This window comes from Schistocerca americana, chromosome 3 (assembly GCF_021461395.2).
Source record: "Schistocerca americana isolate TAMUIC-IGC-003095 chromosome 3, iqSchAmer2.1, whole genome shotgun sequence".
In the NCBI taxonomy this organism is placed as follows: Eukaryota; Metazoa; Arthropoda; class Insecta; order Orthoptera; family Acrididae; genus Schistocerca; species Schistocerca americana.
Window position 1 is genome coordinate 817268559 of NC_060121.1, and position 17920 is coordinate 817286478.

General features: G+C 39.2%; 1 protein-coding gene across 1 annotated transcript in view; it reads left to right on the forward strand.

Moving 5' to 3' along the window:
- LOC124606420 overlaps positions 1-17557 on the forward strand; it is an 87664-nt gene extending 70107 nt beyond the window's left edge. The window contains exons 4-5 of the mRNA XM_047138402.1: positions 3084-3164; positions 13957-17557. Of these exons, the coding sequence (XP_046994358.1) occupies positions 3084-3164; positions 13957-14118 (243 nt within the window). The 3' untranslated portion in view covers positions 14119-17557. The remainder of the gene's footprint in view (positions 1-3083; positions 3165-13956) is intronic.
- The last annotated feature ends 363 nt before the right edge of the window (positions 17558-17920 follow it).

The following is a 17920-nucleotide window of genomic DNA, read 5'->3' on the forward strand; positions in this document are numbered from 1 at the left end:
TATGCTACGAAACCTTAAAATCCGATATACCATTCTGAAACACCTGGCATTATATTTTAATCTCCTCAGCGCTCCTTGAACCGACTGTTTAGCACATGTTGTGCAGAAAATTTGTTATAGAGCCCGTCATAGTCTACAGACTAAACTGTGTCATCATATCAAACTTTACATGACATACAATAAAATTACACCGATAGTAAGGCCTGTACATGTTTTTGTCTGTCTGTCTCTTGCAGTTATTGGTAATGAGTTCATCAATCAAATGTTAGTAAATTAGAATTTACTCGTTATTTGTCTATTTGTAGAACACTACATCTTCTTTGTTTAAAAAGAGTAAAAGATTACGACCACATTTTAATGAGTACATGTCTATAAGAAATAACCATGACTTACACATTTTTCGTTGGCTATAACTGTGCACAATCCCTACATCAGTTCAACTGCTCTTTGATATTGATCTTTCAAACGAGTGCTATCTCATTTGCATTTGTTGCATTGCAAAGTTTTCTTGTGTAGGCTTGCTTCAATGAATATACTGGTTTTAAATTTTACCAAATTTTTTAGGCAGATGCTCCATTGTGAATTTGCCTTCAGGGTCTAACCCCCAGTGTTAGTACATGAACACCAACAAGAGTTTCTTATTTAAAAATATATAATCTAAAACACTGTTGCAGTATTGTAAGTTGGATATACATGTTTCCTTACTTCATTTCTTCTGTGGTGTGACAAATTCTTGTAACAGATACAATACATACTTTTTTATTGCTGTAGGCAGTAATTAAGCCTCAAACTCTTCAATGTGAGCATTAAATAAATGTGGTGCAGTATTTCTCAGCTGTGTTATTATGAAGAAACATGCTCTCCTGAAAAATTCACCCATCAGCACATCTCTAGATAAAATCTTTACTGGATATGTGCACGTTCACAGTATGAGGTATATACAGTAAAACTCGAATTTCTTGTTTAGATTGTGTGTCATATATTTTATGTAACAGTAACCAATGTATGAGGATTCCTCATACTGTGAACATGTACATTGATAAACTTACTTCATAGTCTACCTCTAAAGATAAATTTTATTCAACTAATGTAATTCTGTACAAATCATGTTAATTTATCAATAATTTGATCAAAAGTGACCTTTAATAAATAACCAACAGCTAACTCATTCACATAACTTGTGGTGACATAAATACATTTGGCACACAACCACTAAATACCACACTTCAGTACACTTGTTTTAAAGTTTCTTGTTTATTTCTTAATTATTAACCTTGAAATATGAATTTATATCTGTATCTCTTTCTTTGTGTATTCCTGTTCCTGTCAACTTATCTTTATTTATTTCCTTTATTTTTCTCTTCTTTATAATATGTTAACGAATATTTCCTCGTTTTTCATGCAACTTTCGTAACTCAAGTCTGACAGCGTAAGTAGATGATGAGGTGCTCTATGATTCAGTCATGCTATATTCCATAGCACACATGTCATACGTTGTCACATAGCAGTACAGACAGCACAATGACACAATACACAAGTGTTGCACTACATTTTACTCACACTGTGTTTCACTAGAGGTACTAAATACCTAATGCACAATGCAGTTGTCATGAAGCTGCAGAGTAAAATACAAATCTTTTAGCTGCTGCCTCACAATAACATGCTAAACTCGCTCTGTGTTTTACCTCAAGTTCCGTACTCTTTGGTAATAAAATCTACTTGCATGAAAATTTGTGATTAACATATTTTATCTATTTTTATTTTTCTATACGTTAATTCCAGCTTTCTGCTGATGTAAAATATCATGCTTTGATTTGTTTTTGATTCATATTGTTATCTTGACTCATAAAAATCCATAATTGATTAAATACGAATAAATGGCGTTATGAGCTCATGTAATGAAAATCTTTGAGAATTTGTGAACTCTTTTCGGACAACTTATTGGCCCATTTCATGACATTGTCAGTACATGTTTAAATATGTTGCTGATGTATTTTTAAAATGTGATTATTTTATCTTGAATTGTGTCTACAATTTACTTGTATCTATATATTTTCATTCAACTACAAAATAATATATTCTAAAATTTTGTCAAAAAAAATAGTATGTGATTCCAGCATCAGTGTTGTTGCTAAAATGTCATTTAAATGAAGCTGTTGTTTAACAGTGAAACAACGCATAAAAATTCATGTAGGTCACTTCTTAACAGTAGAATAGAAACAAGAACAGTTGAGTATTTTTGTTAGATAAGTGACCTAACAAATAATACTGTGATTAGGTAATAAAAATCTACAATTTAAATTCAAAGAGCTAAAAAATTCTTCTGCATTTGCCTAAAGGCAATATCAATATGAAATTATATTTTATGTAGATGAGTATAGGGAAATGAAATGAAACTACATACTTTAGTATACAACAAACATCATCTGACTTATATGAGAAAACTGCATTAATGTATCAGAAAATTTTATGTAACTGATGAGAATCTAGCAGATTTAAGATACTGTAAAAGAAAAAGTATATTATCAGAAATGTTGTAGGTCATGTAGTTAATAAACTGAATAACATGTTACATACGATGTGTTTTAGCGATTGCTGTGAATCAGTTGATTTTAGTAGCTTGCAGTAGCTTATGCAAATTTATGCTACTCTTTTACTACCAGCTTTCTTATTTTGTAAGTAAAAATCTATGAGAATAGTAATTCTTGTTCAAAATGATACTATTTCCATCCTCTAGAAGAAAGAGTCATACACACTTTACTGACAGCTATTTGTCGCTATAGACGTTCCTTTAGAGCTGTTCTAAATGTCTCCATTTGTATTATATATATAATATTGTTTTGATAGTTTAGTTATAATATCAGCTTAGAATCATAAATGTATGATGAAGTTTAATACTTAAAATCAGTGTCACACTCCATGCAGTCATACCTTAATAATGTTAGGCAGTACTATCAGTCATTATTGGGCAGCTGTTTAGAATGTGGCATCTTGATTTTCATCATGTATCTCAGAGATATACATCTGAAACTCTTGAAAATAATGAGGTAGGTGTTTTAATCATGGTTTGTGTTTCATTTCAGCACCCAATGTACATGATGGCTTCCATTGTCTACTTGGTATTTGGTCTGGCCCTAACATCTATGTGCATCAACGTTGTGCAGGTAATAAATTCATTATGTACATCTGCTCTCAGTTACATTATCTACATTAGTTGCATTATTTAGTACCTCATTTTACAACTTCTTGAAAACACGGCTTTTCATTATTTACACTATCGAAAAAGATTATTTAACGTTATATACCTTTACTGATAATTGAAATTACGTGCTTTTTTCTAAATTTGTGTAGTGTATTGTGCAAATGACACTCTATGGTACGTATCTAAACCATGTGTGTTTCTTTATTTCCAAAACTGTCATTAGTGGCCTGAAATTTCTGTGTATAGCTTCCTTATTGGGTTTGAAAAATTACATTTGACACATTAACATGCCTGAAATTTCTGATTTTCAATGACAGTGTTTCCCAAGACTTACGTCTACACATCCCACAGCTTGTCTATTCTTCTGTTCTACAAAATGGTTTCTTGTGGGCATTATACCCATGATCAGTATCCATTGTCTACCATATACTTTCCTAAACATTTATACTTGTGGAGTCACTCGTATTTTTTCAATTTTTCAAATGTCCTAAATTTGAGAATGGGACGTCACAGTCCAGAGTAATCAGTGTTGGTGATTCTCCTTACGTTTGTTTTCCTTTCGTAATGTCTACAACCCGTTACAGCATCTATTAGTAATGTTTATGTGTATGTGATTTACAGATTTACCTTTGGAGGCGCCACTTTTGTTGTAGTATCAGTAAGAGGCTACTGCAGCAATACTTTTTATTTATTTTTTATCATTTACTGTATTTATCTATTTCTAAATTTTAGCTGTGTGATTTCACTTTATAGGGTGTTCTACAATATTCATTCCAGGAACTGAACTATGACTGTTTCATGGTGATTTGTGTCCTTTGTTAGTTGCTCGTTCTGGATACAATGTATACCACTTCTTTAATTATATTCCCCAGACTTTGTGTCAGTATGCAGAATTCTGGCTTTCTCTTTGTTCCTGCTAGTACCTATAGATCCAGAATTAATTCTTTTGCTTTGTTGAAAGATTACAGAGCTTTGTAGTTTTTCCTTTAGCAGTCACTTTTATTATTCACTCCGTGTACAGCTTAAATGTCAGCTGTAGTTCATGCACTACTTTATTGTCATGTTTCTTCATAGATACAAGTGTGAAATTGGGAATTTGTTTTACACATAAGTGCTGTCTCTTACTGGTTGTTTATACAAACTGAGTTTGCGTGTAAGATTCAGATATGGCAGTAAGCTTCATATGTAGAGTGTGATTATTATTTCCTGTCTTTATAATTATGTTTTGGTAACTAATCTTATTTTCGGTCTCTTCTCATGTTATTAGTTCTATGCTTTAGTTTCTTGAATTCACATCTTCCCGGATATTTCTTTGTTTTGATTAGAATGCTCTGCCAGGCAGAGAACATTACTCATGCAGAGCACATTGTACCCAGTTCAGTACAATTGTTCTATGTAATAAACTGGCTTCAATATGCCAAATGAAAAGGTTTCATATTATTGCTGACAAATATCTAAGAGACAGCAGATCCGCCTGTAGAAAGGACTTATTACAAAAATATAAGTAGCCTATTATTGTTGTCAACATCTGCATGAAGAGAACGATACTTACTAAAGAACAGGTAGTTCATTCTGTTATCTCTACAGTCTTGCGTTGCAAGCTGAATAGAATACATTCTCTACAATGGAAGATACTGATGTTGCAGCACACAGGATTTTTGTTTGTAATATATTGCGCTGTAAACGAAAGGTTCTTGTGGTCCTGTCACTGCACGAGACAGTCACCAGTAATCATTAAACAAATAATTGTGATTTTCTAGGTTGTTTATCTCTACCAAATAGACAGATATCTGATATATTTCTTACTTCTGTAGCAACAGCCCTGATAGACATTCGGAGAATATAACAGTTTTTATTTTATAGGTTAAGGCAAGTCGTTCACATGTTGACAAAAATTTAAAATCATGAGTTCTAACGAAAACGTCTGTGTAGATTGATCAATCAAGCGAACTGTTTTAAAATATAAAAAATATGTTTGATGATATTTGATTTACTTGAAATAAGTTTACCAAGGGCATTCATTTTTCAAACACAGTAAGGTATTACAAGAATGCCAACAAATTATTTATCGTGTAATCTTAGAGAAATTGAAGCAGAACCTATAACATCAGGCAAGAGAGATAGATGTCAGCATTAGACACATCCTTAAAACCAGTTACGATAGATTTTGAGAATGATATACAGATGGAAAAAAAAATGTCTCACTTGGTGGTCGGCATGTGAGTGGTCGGCATGTGATTCCTCATCTCAGTACATGACAAAAATGTATCTAGCAAAACCTAGTACCACCAATAGGTTGAATAGACGTGCGATTTAAAACCGATGCTCTGGCAACGCTGAAGCTGCGTGCAGCATGGGCAAGAACAGATAAACTCTGCGCTGTGCCGGAGCTGTTCCTTTAGTTTGGTGAGGCAAGGCAATGCCGTAGGGAGCGTATATGCAGACTGGCCGATGTTGGAGTAGTGTTCGCGCCAAAGTAGTTTTTTCAGTTAAAGCATCAAACTGTACCTAATTTACACCTACATAATGTGGTATCTTGTGTATTTCTCTCCGCTAGTGTTGCATGTATTGAAACAGTAAGACGTAACATGGATTTCTTACAGACGTAACCGACCACTGTCTTTCGTCCGTGGCACAAACAAAATCAAAAGGAAATAACAGTGTATATAGTAACATCGTAACCATCCAATGAGATGCAAAAAAAACACAATAGTTTGGTTGCACTAGACTGCGCACTATGCTACGCACAACAATTCCATTCGGTACATTTGACGTCCAGACTGATCTTCAAAGAGTCGGTACATATGTCTATGAGCAAGGTTGTCTTTAGAGACGTTCAAAGCGACCAACTACCGGTTGCAAGCATTTCGCGGCTCGTTGTATCATTCTTTGCTGGACACTACGTAACACACGTGCAGCCACCACAGCTGAAGCAGTATGCACGCGAGATATTAGGTCGTGTACACCCATGAATGCAGTACTATAAACTTGTTCGTTCAAGTGTCCCCACAAATAAAAATCTAAATGACAAAGGTACAGGGAACTTGGAGGGCAGAACATTGTACCTGAAAGAACAATTCATTTCCCTGGAATTGCTTCCTTTAAATACACTGAAGAGCCAAAGAAACTGGTACACCTGCCTAATATCATGTAGGGCCCCAGCGAGCACGCAGAAATGGCGCAGCACGACGTGGCATGGACTCGACTAATATCTGAAGTAGTGATGGAGGGAACTGACAAAATGAATCCTGCAGAGCTTTCCATAAATCCGTAAGAGTACGAGGGACTGGACATCTATTCTCATCACCACATTGCAAGGCATCCCAGATACGCTCAATAATGTTCTTGTCTAGGGAATCTGGTATCCAGAGGAAGTGTTTAAATTCAGGAGAGTGTTCCTGGAGCCATTCTGTAGCAATTCTGCACATGTGGGGTGTCGCATTGTCTGGCTGAAATTGCCCAAGTCTGTCGGAATGGACAGCGGACACGAATGGATGCAGGTGATCAGACACGATGCTAATGCATGTGTCACCTGTCAGAATGGTATCTAGACCTATCAGGGATTCCATATCACTCCATCCGCACACGCCACACACCATTACAGAGCCTCCACCAGCCTGAACCGTCCCCTGCTGACATGGAGGGTCTATGGATTCATTAGGTTGTCTCCATACCCGTACACTTCCATCCACTAAATAGATTTTGAACGAGACTCTCCCGACCAGGCGACATGTTTCAAGTCATCAACAGTCCAATGTTAGTGTTGACGGGCCCACGAGAGTCGTAAAGCTTTGGTTTCTGCGGTCATCAAGGGTACACGAGCGGGTCTTCGCCTCCGAAAGCCGTTTCGTTGAATGGTTCGCACGTTGACACTTGATGGCAGCATTGAAATCGGCAGATATTTGTGAGAGAGTTGCACTTCTGTTACTTCGAACGATTCTCTTCAGTCGTCGTTGGTCCCGTTCTTGCAGGATGTTTTCCGGGCAGCAACGATGTTGGAGATTTAATGTTTGACCCTATTCCTGATATCCACGGTACACTCGTGAATTGGTCTTATGGGAAGATCCCCACCTCATCGCCACCTCGGAAATGCTGTGTGCCACCGCTCGTGCGCCGACTATAACACCACGTTGAAACTCACTTAAATCTTGTTAACCTGTCATTGTAGCAGCGGTAATCGATCTAAAGACGGCGCCGGGCACTTGTTGTCTTATGTAGGAGTTTCTGACCGCAGCGCCGTATTCTGCCTGTTTACGTATCTCTGCACTTGAATACGCATTCCTATACCAGTTTCTTTGGCACTTTAGCGTAGTTACGCACATTCTTTCCAAAATGTGCGGAGCACCGTCATGCTCAAACTATAGACGTCGCCGAACACCAACGGGAACGTTTTCTGCTGCGTCGGGCAAAGTACTGCAAAGAAATGTACGATATAGGGGAGCATTCAGTTAGTTCAGCTGTAGTTAATGGTCCAAACTCTCTCCTGCCACGATTGCAGCCCCCAGGTTTTACACCAAAGCGCGCCTAAATGCCACATTAACGGGTGACCTGAGGGTTGTGTTCCAATAATGGCTGTTATGGAGTTTGATAATACCTGCACGAGAGAAGACAGATTCATCAGTCCATCTCTCGTTATTTATAAAATGTTCGTTATCTTCCATTTGGTGCAAAAGCCATTCACAGAACCTTACTCGTCGGATGCAGGCTTCTCGCTACTGGTCTTGAATTAACGTCTAATGGTACGAATTCAGTTCTTCATAGTGCTGCAGTTCAAAAGCCAATTTTTGAGTTATCTGGAACGCCCCTGCTGTATCACTGGTACGTCGCCGAGCTGACTGGTGAATAGTTTCAAGTCTCGAGTCCTCTGTTTGTGGAGTACATCTAGTCCTTGAGCGACCTCTGTGCATTATTTGTGGACGAAGCTTACCAGTTTCCAGAAGGCGTTGATTCTGGTGACGAAAAACATTCTTACTGAGATGTCGCCTTTGAGGGTATCGTGCAGCATATGCAGGAACAGCAGCAGCCGCTTGGTTATCGTATGTAGTCAGCACCGGAAGCATGTAGACGTATTCATCGTAGGTGTTCTCTATCGGAAAGCCGCCCTACTTATTTTGACAGAATCAATTATGGTTGCGCACAAATACAGTTTATTGGCTGCCACTGTCATTTGATAGGGTATCGTCATGTACAAAATTATATCCTGCTTATAAACGAGAAGAACTAGCGACTGGACGTCTAAAAAATAAAGGAACCTGACGAGGAATTCGAAATGTAGCTCCGTGGTGGATGTGGGTATGATATCCCAACAGTCTATTCAGGGAGCTACGACGGCTGGTATGGTAGAGCGACCTGATACACGTTCCTCTGTACATTCCGTTGCACTGCGCGGTGTGACAGTGTTGCCAGCTCCTCGATTTCATACTGCGTTTTCAAAATGCACCCAATTGATTTTGATAGGTAAACTTTTCTCTTCAAGCTGGGGTTGAGGAATCTTATGCCGACCTCCAAGTGCAGCATTTTTTCTTCGCCTTGAATATCATATTTGATCAGTACTTTATATTTGATTCGGCTTCTTTTGAAGTATTGTCTACATATAACTAAGGAGCCATCGGGAAAAATTACATTTTGTTAATATAGCTATTCATAGTGATGTGATATCTTAGGTTTTCTCGACGTATTTGATTAATAATGAGCTTCCTGTCTTTGTAGCGAGTTGTTGCTTCCATTTTACGCACAACACTTCGAGGACCGACTGAGCCGACTTCTTCACGTACTGCGAGTTTTGTTGTTATGTTGATATTCTGTCTTCATTCTTCTTGTGATTTGATTGTAAACAGAATTTGTTTAAACTTCTGATTGCTGTAGTGGGTTATGCCTTACGAAAATATAATTACAATTTCAATATGTTTTCCTTCCGCCCTTGCGAAGAAATATTGTCAGGATTCATATTCAGTTCCTCAGTAAAAACCCCTTCCGCTTCTAGTGCTTCAAAGGCGATGTGGCTTCGTCTATCGTTTTCTTTAGCAAATGTTCCTCGTAAAACTTTTTTGTTTCTTCTAGCATTTTAATATCCTTTGATTTCCCGGTGTTAAACTTCTATTTTGCGGATGGTGTACTAGTGATTTTACTATCATCTGAGCTGTAAATAGTGCCACATACACATTGAGTAACATGTCAGTTGTATTTTTTTATCAATAATCTTTTTCCTCCAGTTGATTTCATGCTGCTTACCACGACTTACTCCCCTTCACCTCAGACTAGTGCTTACACCCAGCGACCTTAATTATTTGTTGCATATATTGGTTCTCTCTCCTTATTTACAGTTTTATCCTTACAACTCCAACTAGTAATGTGGGGTAGTTATTCCCTAATGTCTTCATACATGTCCTACCATCACATCCCTTCCTGTTGTCAGTGTTTATCTTCGTCGATACTGCGGAGAAACCTAAAGTCTCACTTATCCGTACACTTCGTTTTCAGCATACTTTTCTAACATACATTTCAAACTTATCCCTTCTGTTCCGATTATCCCTCAGTCCACGTTTCACTTCCAATCAAAGCTGTGCCCCTAATGGCACTGAGCACTATGGGACTTAACTGCTGAGGTCATCAGTCACCTAGAACTTAGAACTACTTAAACCGAACCAACCTAAGGACATCACACACATCTATGCCCGAGGCAGGATTCGAACCTGCGATCCTAGTGGTCGTGCGGTTCCAGACTGTAGCGCCTAGAACTACGCGGCCATCCCGGCCGGCAGCTGTGCCCCAGATGTACTTTCTAAGAAAATTCTTCCTTAAATGAAATCCTGTAACTGATTTTAGCAAACTTCATTTAGCGAGGAATCATCTCTTTATCTATACTTCCGGTATCCTCTATGTTTCGACTGTCATACTTTATTTTGCTTACAAGGTACTAGAAGTCCTTAATGTCATCTGCTACGGTGCCCTCATGCGGATATAGAAGTGAATTATACAGGAAATGCTACATCGTAACAATGCTGCAGAATACTCATAAATTTATTATCTTATTTCGTCACTAGACCGATAAATTGCTTGAATTTTCTCTCTGTGTCAGCGGTGGAAACATCAATAGTAAGCACAGCAGGAGTAAAGTATTGATATTAATATGAGTGTTGTTATTAGCGACTTAAGATTTAATGGTAGTTGTCGATGTAGTACAAACAAGTGGGGTAGTACTGATAGGGCATACCAATAATTACAGTAGTAGTTCTGATTGTGGAGGCAGTAATAGGAGTAGTAGTAGTGACAGTAGCAGTACATGTATTTGCAGTCTTATTTGCTGTGTCAGAACTAATAATACTGAGTGAGGAAGATAAAAAAGATTGCATACATCGAATACCTACGCCTCTTTTTCTGTGACAGGATACCCAGCTTAGTGAGACAAGAAAAATTTGCCAGAGCATCTAGGTTACCCTCGAAATATTAGAGTTGTAATAAAGCGAAAATAAATAAAATAATTTGTTAAATATTGTTAATCTAAATTAAGATTCAACGTAGAAAAAAAAAATAACACTGAACTTATTGTTATGAAGACTTACTTGTAAATTTGATAGGCAACTATCAGTTGTTAAGATTTTTTTCCAGAATGAATAAAGAATAATAATATTTATTTGGACTTTCACGCCTCCTTTTTTTATATTTTTCTCTGTGTTACTCAGAAGTGCTGCCTTCTATGAAGGCTGAACTTCTTATTGTTATGTCTCGCGATCATTTTAGCATTTATCGAACGTTAACACAACATTGCCCTCTAGCCCTATTGCACCGCTACGATTCTGTTTCTTCTTTATTCCTATATGGGATTTTGAATGAATGCATGCTGAACTCTTACGCCGTGCCATCGTTCGGGATTAATAGTCCCTCTATATTCTGAATATCGTAACGCTGATATTAAATTTTCATATTTCTCAAGCCGTTTTCTGGTATGTTGTTTAATCAGTTCGCCTATCATGACAATGTTTACTTCATTGCAAGTCTCTGGTTCTGGTCTATCGGGGTACTTTTGAAACGAGTTTCAAGCATCTGTTTTGAACAGCCTGAAGAGTTTCTATATTTGTCTGCCATGATGTACCCCAGGAAGAGGTGTTAACGTTCAAGTTTTCTCTTGATAGTAGAGGATAGAGAGCATGAATTAGAATTGTCATTTTCTCTTTCTTCGCGTGTGTGTTTGACATGAATATGAGGTTATTGTCTGGCAAGACACCTAGGTACCTGATCTGGTTGGTCCACTGGGTTTCTATGTTATTGTTTCACAATGTATGTCTCAGATCTGGCCTTCTTCAGGTGAACATGACTGCGAGTGTCTTTAGCTCTATCATGTTACATACTGTCCACTGCTCTGTGACTTTTAGCTGCCTATGAAGGCGGATTACCGCTGCGTTCACTCGACCGCCTGTGAGAAGCGCAGTGCCGTCGGCAAATTGTGCGACTGCTGTTTGTGGTGGAGTGGGCCTGTCATTGACATCCAAAGGAACAGAGTGAGCGGTGGTACAGAGCCTCGTGGAATTCTTTGATCGAAGTGTTTCGCACTTGATATTCGGCTGTGGATCTTCACGAAAAACGTCTGCCCGAAAGGAAACTTGACTAAGTAATCTGGTAATGCGCCAAGGGCAGCCATTTTTTATATCAGTTTGGTCTTCCACGCTTTGTCATATGTTTTCTCCTGCAGTACGGTTCATACTATACGCCACATGTGGCAGCAATCAAAGTCACTGGGACAACTGTGGAGTATGTGAACAGCATTGTGGATCACCTGCAGCTTATCCAGTTTGATGTCTTCCCTGACGTAAGAGCAACTGGGCGTGTCAAAAGAAGTCCAGAATCGTTTTATAGTGGATAGGGAACACGATAGCTGAGGCGTTGACCTCTAAATTCGCCTGATCTGAACTGACGGAACACATCTGTAATGCTGCTGGACACACGCTCCGCGTGCACAAACCACGGACCCGTAATTTACCTCTAGATACATAGGAAGGACTTACCGAATCAGAGGTAAGTCATCACTGGCTGTTATTCTGCGTTTCAAGGATGGACCATCACTATATTGAGCAGGTGCTTATAATACGAGGATAATCCCAAAAGTAAGGTCTCCTATTAGTTTATAAGTACAGAACTCTGTTTGTGTGGCAGTTGGTCACACTGTTATGAAGAGTGCTTCACACGCTGTGTGTAAACACGCGCACGCCACGCTGAGGCCCTCAGTCTTGGCTTGGCAGCCGTTGAGAATGGAGCTCCCGTTGGGTGTTACCGCCAAGTGCGAATTGCGCGCAGTTATTCGGTTTTTGAACGCAAAGGCGCTGCGCCGATTGAAATCCATCGACAATTGACGGAAGTGTATGGTGAGTAGTGCATGGATGTTAAAAATGTTCACAAGTGGTGTAGAGACTTTGCAGGTGGTTGGACCGAATTTCACGGCGAACAAAGGTGCGGGAGACCGTCAATTTCTGAGGAGACAGTGTTGAAGGTTCAGCGAAGCATGCGTGAAGATCGGTGTATCACCCTCGATGCTCTCTGCACGTTGGTTCCTGAGGTTTTCCGAAGCACCGCTCTCAGAATTTTAATGGAAACATTGAACTACCGGAAGATGTGCGCAAGATGCGTTCCACGCATGCTGACTGAGAACGACACGCGGCAACGAGGTGATGCTTCCCGCGCATTTCCTCACCGCCTTGCACCCGAACAGGACAACTTTCTGGACTCAATTGTCACGGGTGACGAAACCTGGGCATAATACTTTACACCTGAGACCAAGGAACAATCACGCCAGTGGCGGCGTCCTTCGACAAATCCGCGGAAATTCAAACAAACACAGTCTGCCGGTAAAGTCATGACCACCTTTTTTTGGGATCGGTTAGGGGTATTCTTGGTCGACGTTATGCCCACTGGGACCTCAGTTAACGCTGACAGGTACTGTTGGACTCTGAAAAAACTCAAACGGGCAGTTCAGAACCGGAGAAGAGGAATGTTGAGTAAAGGCGTACACATTCTCCGTGACAACGCACGCCCATACATCGCTCGGCAAACCGTTGCGCTCCTGCAACAGTTTCATTGGAACATAATCACCCACCCACCATGTAGTCCTGACTTGGCGCCCAGTGTCTATCACCTGTTCCCTAGGTTAAAAGAACATTTGGCCGGAAAGCGATTCAGCTCCGACGACGAGGTGAAAGAAGAGGTTCGTCACTTTCTGAACAGCATGGCGGCGAGCTGGTATGACATCGGCATGCAAAAACTGCCACAGCGTCTACAAAAATGCATCGCCAAAAATGGTGATTATGTCAAAAAATACCTAAATGTCAAAGCTGTAAACCGATGTAAACCATTGTAGAAATAAACAGGTCTATGTACTTATAAAAAAATAGATCTTACTTTTAGGAATACCCCATGCTTTCGTGGCCGTTGTCAATGCAGTTAGAAATCTTCTGGGTTGTTAGCGCAATATTCTTCAGACGATCGACGTTTCGACCCCTCTGCTGGAATCGTCTTCAAGATCTTGGGATGTCTATCGTAAACTGAACACACAGTATATAGTGGACACCACAAGATACTGAAGAAGATCCCAGCAGAGGGTTCGAATCGTCGATTGTTTGAAAGAATATGACGCTGTCCAACAACCCAGAAGATTTTAAATTCAGGTGACCCTAATGATTTGGCTCATGAGTATCTTGACACTGCTGGTGCGAGCTACGCACTTGCTCCTGTGGAAATCAGACGACGGACGGTCTCTGTTTCAGATAAAGCTGTCCGACAGCTTCCGGCAGGCGAGCGCCAAGCTGGGCGCCACGATAGGCCTGCGCGTCACTGACGAGGACGGCGTCGCGACGCCCATCCCGGCGACGCCGGTCGTCGACCTGAGCGACGTGCAGCCGTCGCTCGGCAAGTCGGCGTCGACGTGAGCGTCAGCGGCGCCGCAGTGCCCACTTGCGGAGCCCACCGCCTGCACTCCGTCCCGGGGCTTCGCTCGTCGAATCAGCTGGCTGGCCGTGCCAGTCGCTCCCTGCTGAAAGAGAAAATTTCACTTTGACTGCCATGCTTCGGCTGCTATGCCCGTAAAAAAACGTCTCCACGAAAGCAGACAGAGAACACACGGTAGACTAATCCGCTGGGCAGGTTCCCACAAATACTGAAATATCTCAGAATAATGTTTGAGGAACGTGGTACTGGTTCCTCAGTCTTGTACTACGATAGTGACCGCACTGCGTTTTACTGTGTCTCTGAGGGGAACAGTAACGCGTAAGACCTCCACTTTCATTGACCGTCCATACAGTGAAACTTGCATCTTAGCCAGATGCAGGTCAAAGAGCCTATCCGAGGATGCATCTGGATTGTGATATGTTTGTCCAGGACGCATGAAATTGATTGATATCTGCGATTGTATCACCTAATTTATAAAATGTGGCTTTTTCAGCTGCAGTTATATTTATTTTACCCATTTTTATTGGCATCATAGGTTTCGCCAGATGCTGCCATCATAAGGTGTGTTAACTGCTACTTTTTCATCAACTAGACTGCTGTTCATCGTGAGAAAGTTTTTTCTGGAAGTGGCAGTGAATTTAAGTTCCGAAATATTGTCGTCATACTTCGGGAAGACTAATTTATGACAGTGTGTGCCCTTTTGTGTCTGTGATTTTTTTAATAGCTACAAACATATTTTTATTTACATGTAGTGGGTCACACAGATTGTCTGTACGACAGTGCATCATCACTCTCCTTTTCTGGATCATTTGTTTACAATGGAGAGTTAGTACTAAGAAATGCATAAAAATGATTAAAGTCAATAAGTACAGAAAATCACACTTCATAAAAGTGTTATGATGTAAACACACTTGCTCAAAACTTGTATTTTTTAGTATTGTGTGTATTACCTTAGCAGCTGAAATACATATTACCTTAGTGGTTGAAGAATCTTTTCAATGGTCTAGTCACTACACTGCAAATAACTGTTTCAGAAAGTAGTAATAGTGATGGGTACGTTCTTGTACTCTGTGTACTAGGTCAAAATGTATTACAGCTGAATGTAAGTAAAAATATTTGATAAACTATTTAAATAATAAAACACCTACAATGGTGCACACTGACGTAACTTACTCTTTCTGGACAGGGACAACCTTTTCGAATCTTAGCTCACTGGCACATCCACCAAAAATGAGTTCTCACTTTACAGTAATTTATAACTAGCAGTCACTGTACACATAGCACTGAGGTACGTGATGCCACCGAAACGCTAGGTGCCAATAAATACTGGATAAAATATTCTTGACTAAAAATATATTATTTTACTAAAAGTAACACTGTCCACATAAATCAGCCGTCAATAACGCGTTTATTACCAGTCCACTGTTTTAGATTAATACTTGCACATTACTTATTTTTCTCGTATCAGGTTAACTCAGAGAGCTCTTTCCTTATGTGTATTATGTCTTGATGTTTTATCTAATCGATCTACCGTCTTATTTGTCAATTGATGCTGTGATATCATAGTGAGACATGAATATTGCTGGAATATGCGGTGTGTTTCCAAACCTCTTCGTGATTCTTGACTCTGAAATGAGTACAAGACAGTTCCTAGGGGACAGGAAGACTACAAGTATTACTATGTCCCACTGCGTTCCTCAACTCACGGTACAAAAATAACAACGAAGAATCTTGAGTGGTAATGGTATTCAGCAAAGTCACTTTTTGTAGCAGAAGTTATGTACAGTAACGGGCGTTGACGTGGTTCACGAAAATGCAATAAGTATCTGTGGTGATAAAATATCGATTAGACGAAAAAGGAGTAAGAGTTTCAAAGCTATCATATCGTTTACAGAGCTCATTAAAATGGACTGAGAAAATATCAGATACAACTAGTATTTTCCCATATTTAGGGAAAGGTATCATCGATTGACCATCCATATTTAGTAGTAAGTTTCCCCTTATTTCTCCACATCATCGAAGCCTAATACCGGTATTATTCTTTCCATATGACTCTCCAACTGGAATTTGTACACCATATCTAATAAGATACTATCTTAGTGATTGTACCCACATCCGAAACCTTTGTGTTCCATTCACCTCAAACAGCATGTTCAGTCACATCACATTTATTTTTCTTTTCAAGAAGAGTGGTGTCAGCGCATAAAAGAGGGAAGGATTGGGAGAACTGTGCCACATATATGTCACTCAATTACCTGTTTCTAAGGCCAGCAGGGGATTCCCTTAAATAAGTCAAATGCAGAGCACCGAGTATGTCTAAAAATATAAAAACTGAGACATTTTCTTTGTTTCTGGCTTCAAACTATTTAATGTCAATTATCAATAAGGTGTTATTCCGATTGCAGAACAATTGTCCAGATCTTAGAGATTGTTTATAGCGCCTTTACCGCAGTCACTGAACGTGCAGTACGGAGACGATAGTTACTGGGGACTTGCACTAGTACAAAGTCTTCAAGCCTACCCGCTTCCAAAACGTGCTTCGTGTTAAGCTGAGTATACAGTAGGGGAACAAAAATCTCAGTAATTCTCACGCTGACTGCGCGAACTATTATGCAGCTCACAATATTGCTCCTCAGAACATTACCATGAACGAAGGTTGTCAGTTCCGTTCCCTGGGAAACTATCTCACAATCTACGAACCTGTTGGACACCGAAAATCCGTTAAGTAGTTTAGAGACTGGTGGGTGTTCTTTCTAATGTCTTATTAAGTAAGTTACACGTTTCGAAATATAGGTTACCGTGCATACCCTACAGAACACATGTCGCATTACGCTTGAAGAATTTCCTGAGGCACACTGCAAAACAACTTTCAATCTCAACAATGTTTTACTTTCATATATGCCTGTTTTCACTTACCACTATTTGCGAAAGTGTAATAGACGTTCTTGACTAAAGCAAATTATTGTTCTCAAATAATATGGCGTCCTTAATTGCTGTATAGTTTCATGACCTCGCACATTTGTTATGAGACACTAAAAATTTCATGGTCATATTTGAACTATTGTTCCATATTTCTGTGTTGTAATTGAATGTAAAAGCATTAGCGTTCTCAACTTATTTTGAGGTTGTCATTAACAGATGAAAGTAATTTCTTTTACTGATTCTAAGAAAGGAGATCGGATCTAATTTTGCACAAAATATATTTCTGTAATTTTGTTTCTGTGAAGTGCTCTAAACTTCTTGTATATTGAATAATAAATAACACTGTACTACTAGCATATTTTATCTAAATATAAAGCTTTTATATTTACTGCGCTGTGAGTTGTTAATCATTGGACAGTAATGAGTGTGACTGAGAGAAAAATGAATTGTATTTCTCTATTGTTTTACATTTTCAATAAAATATCCGTTTTATTTTAATCGTGTGCATTCAGAAAATGTCTGCAAAACAGATCAGCTACGTTATGTTTTATATCGCAGGCTACACAGATCTCGTACCAGTGCTTTTAGATTTTATATTTGCCTTCAGACGTGGTAACATTGTTAAGAAGAATACGCTAACACGCAGTCCTCGTAAATCATACTGAACGACTCTTAATTTGGTCAGTCAGTTTATATGCACAACTACGAAGGTTTCATAGTTTTCTTACTCCAGCTTTTAAGGTGATGATGGGCCTATACAACTGTGAAACTATCACACAGACTCGAAATACATTAATAGGCTTGCCCTATCATAAATAATCAAATTTTGAAAGAAAATTGCGTAATCTCAAAATATAAAAA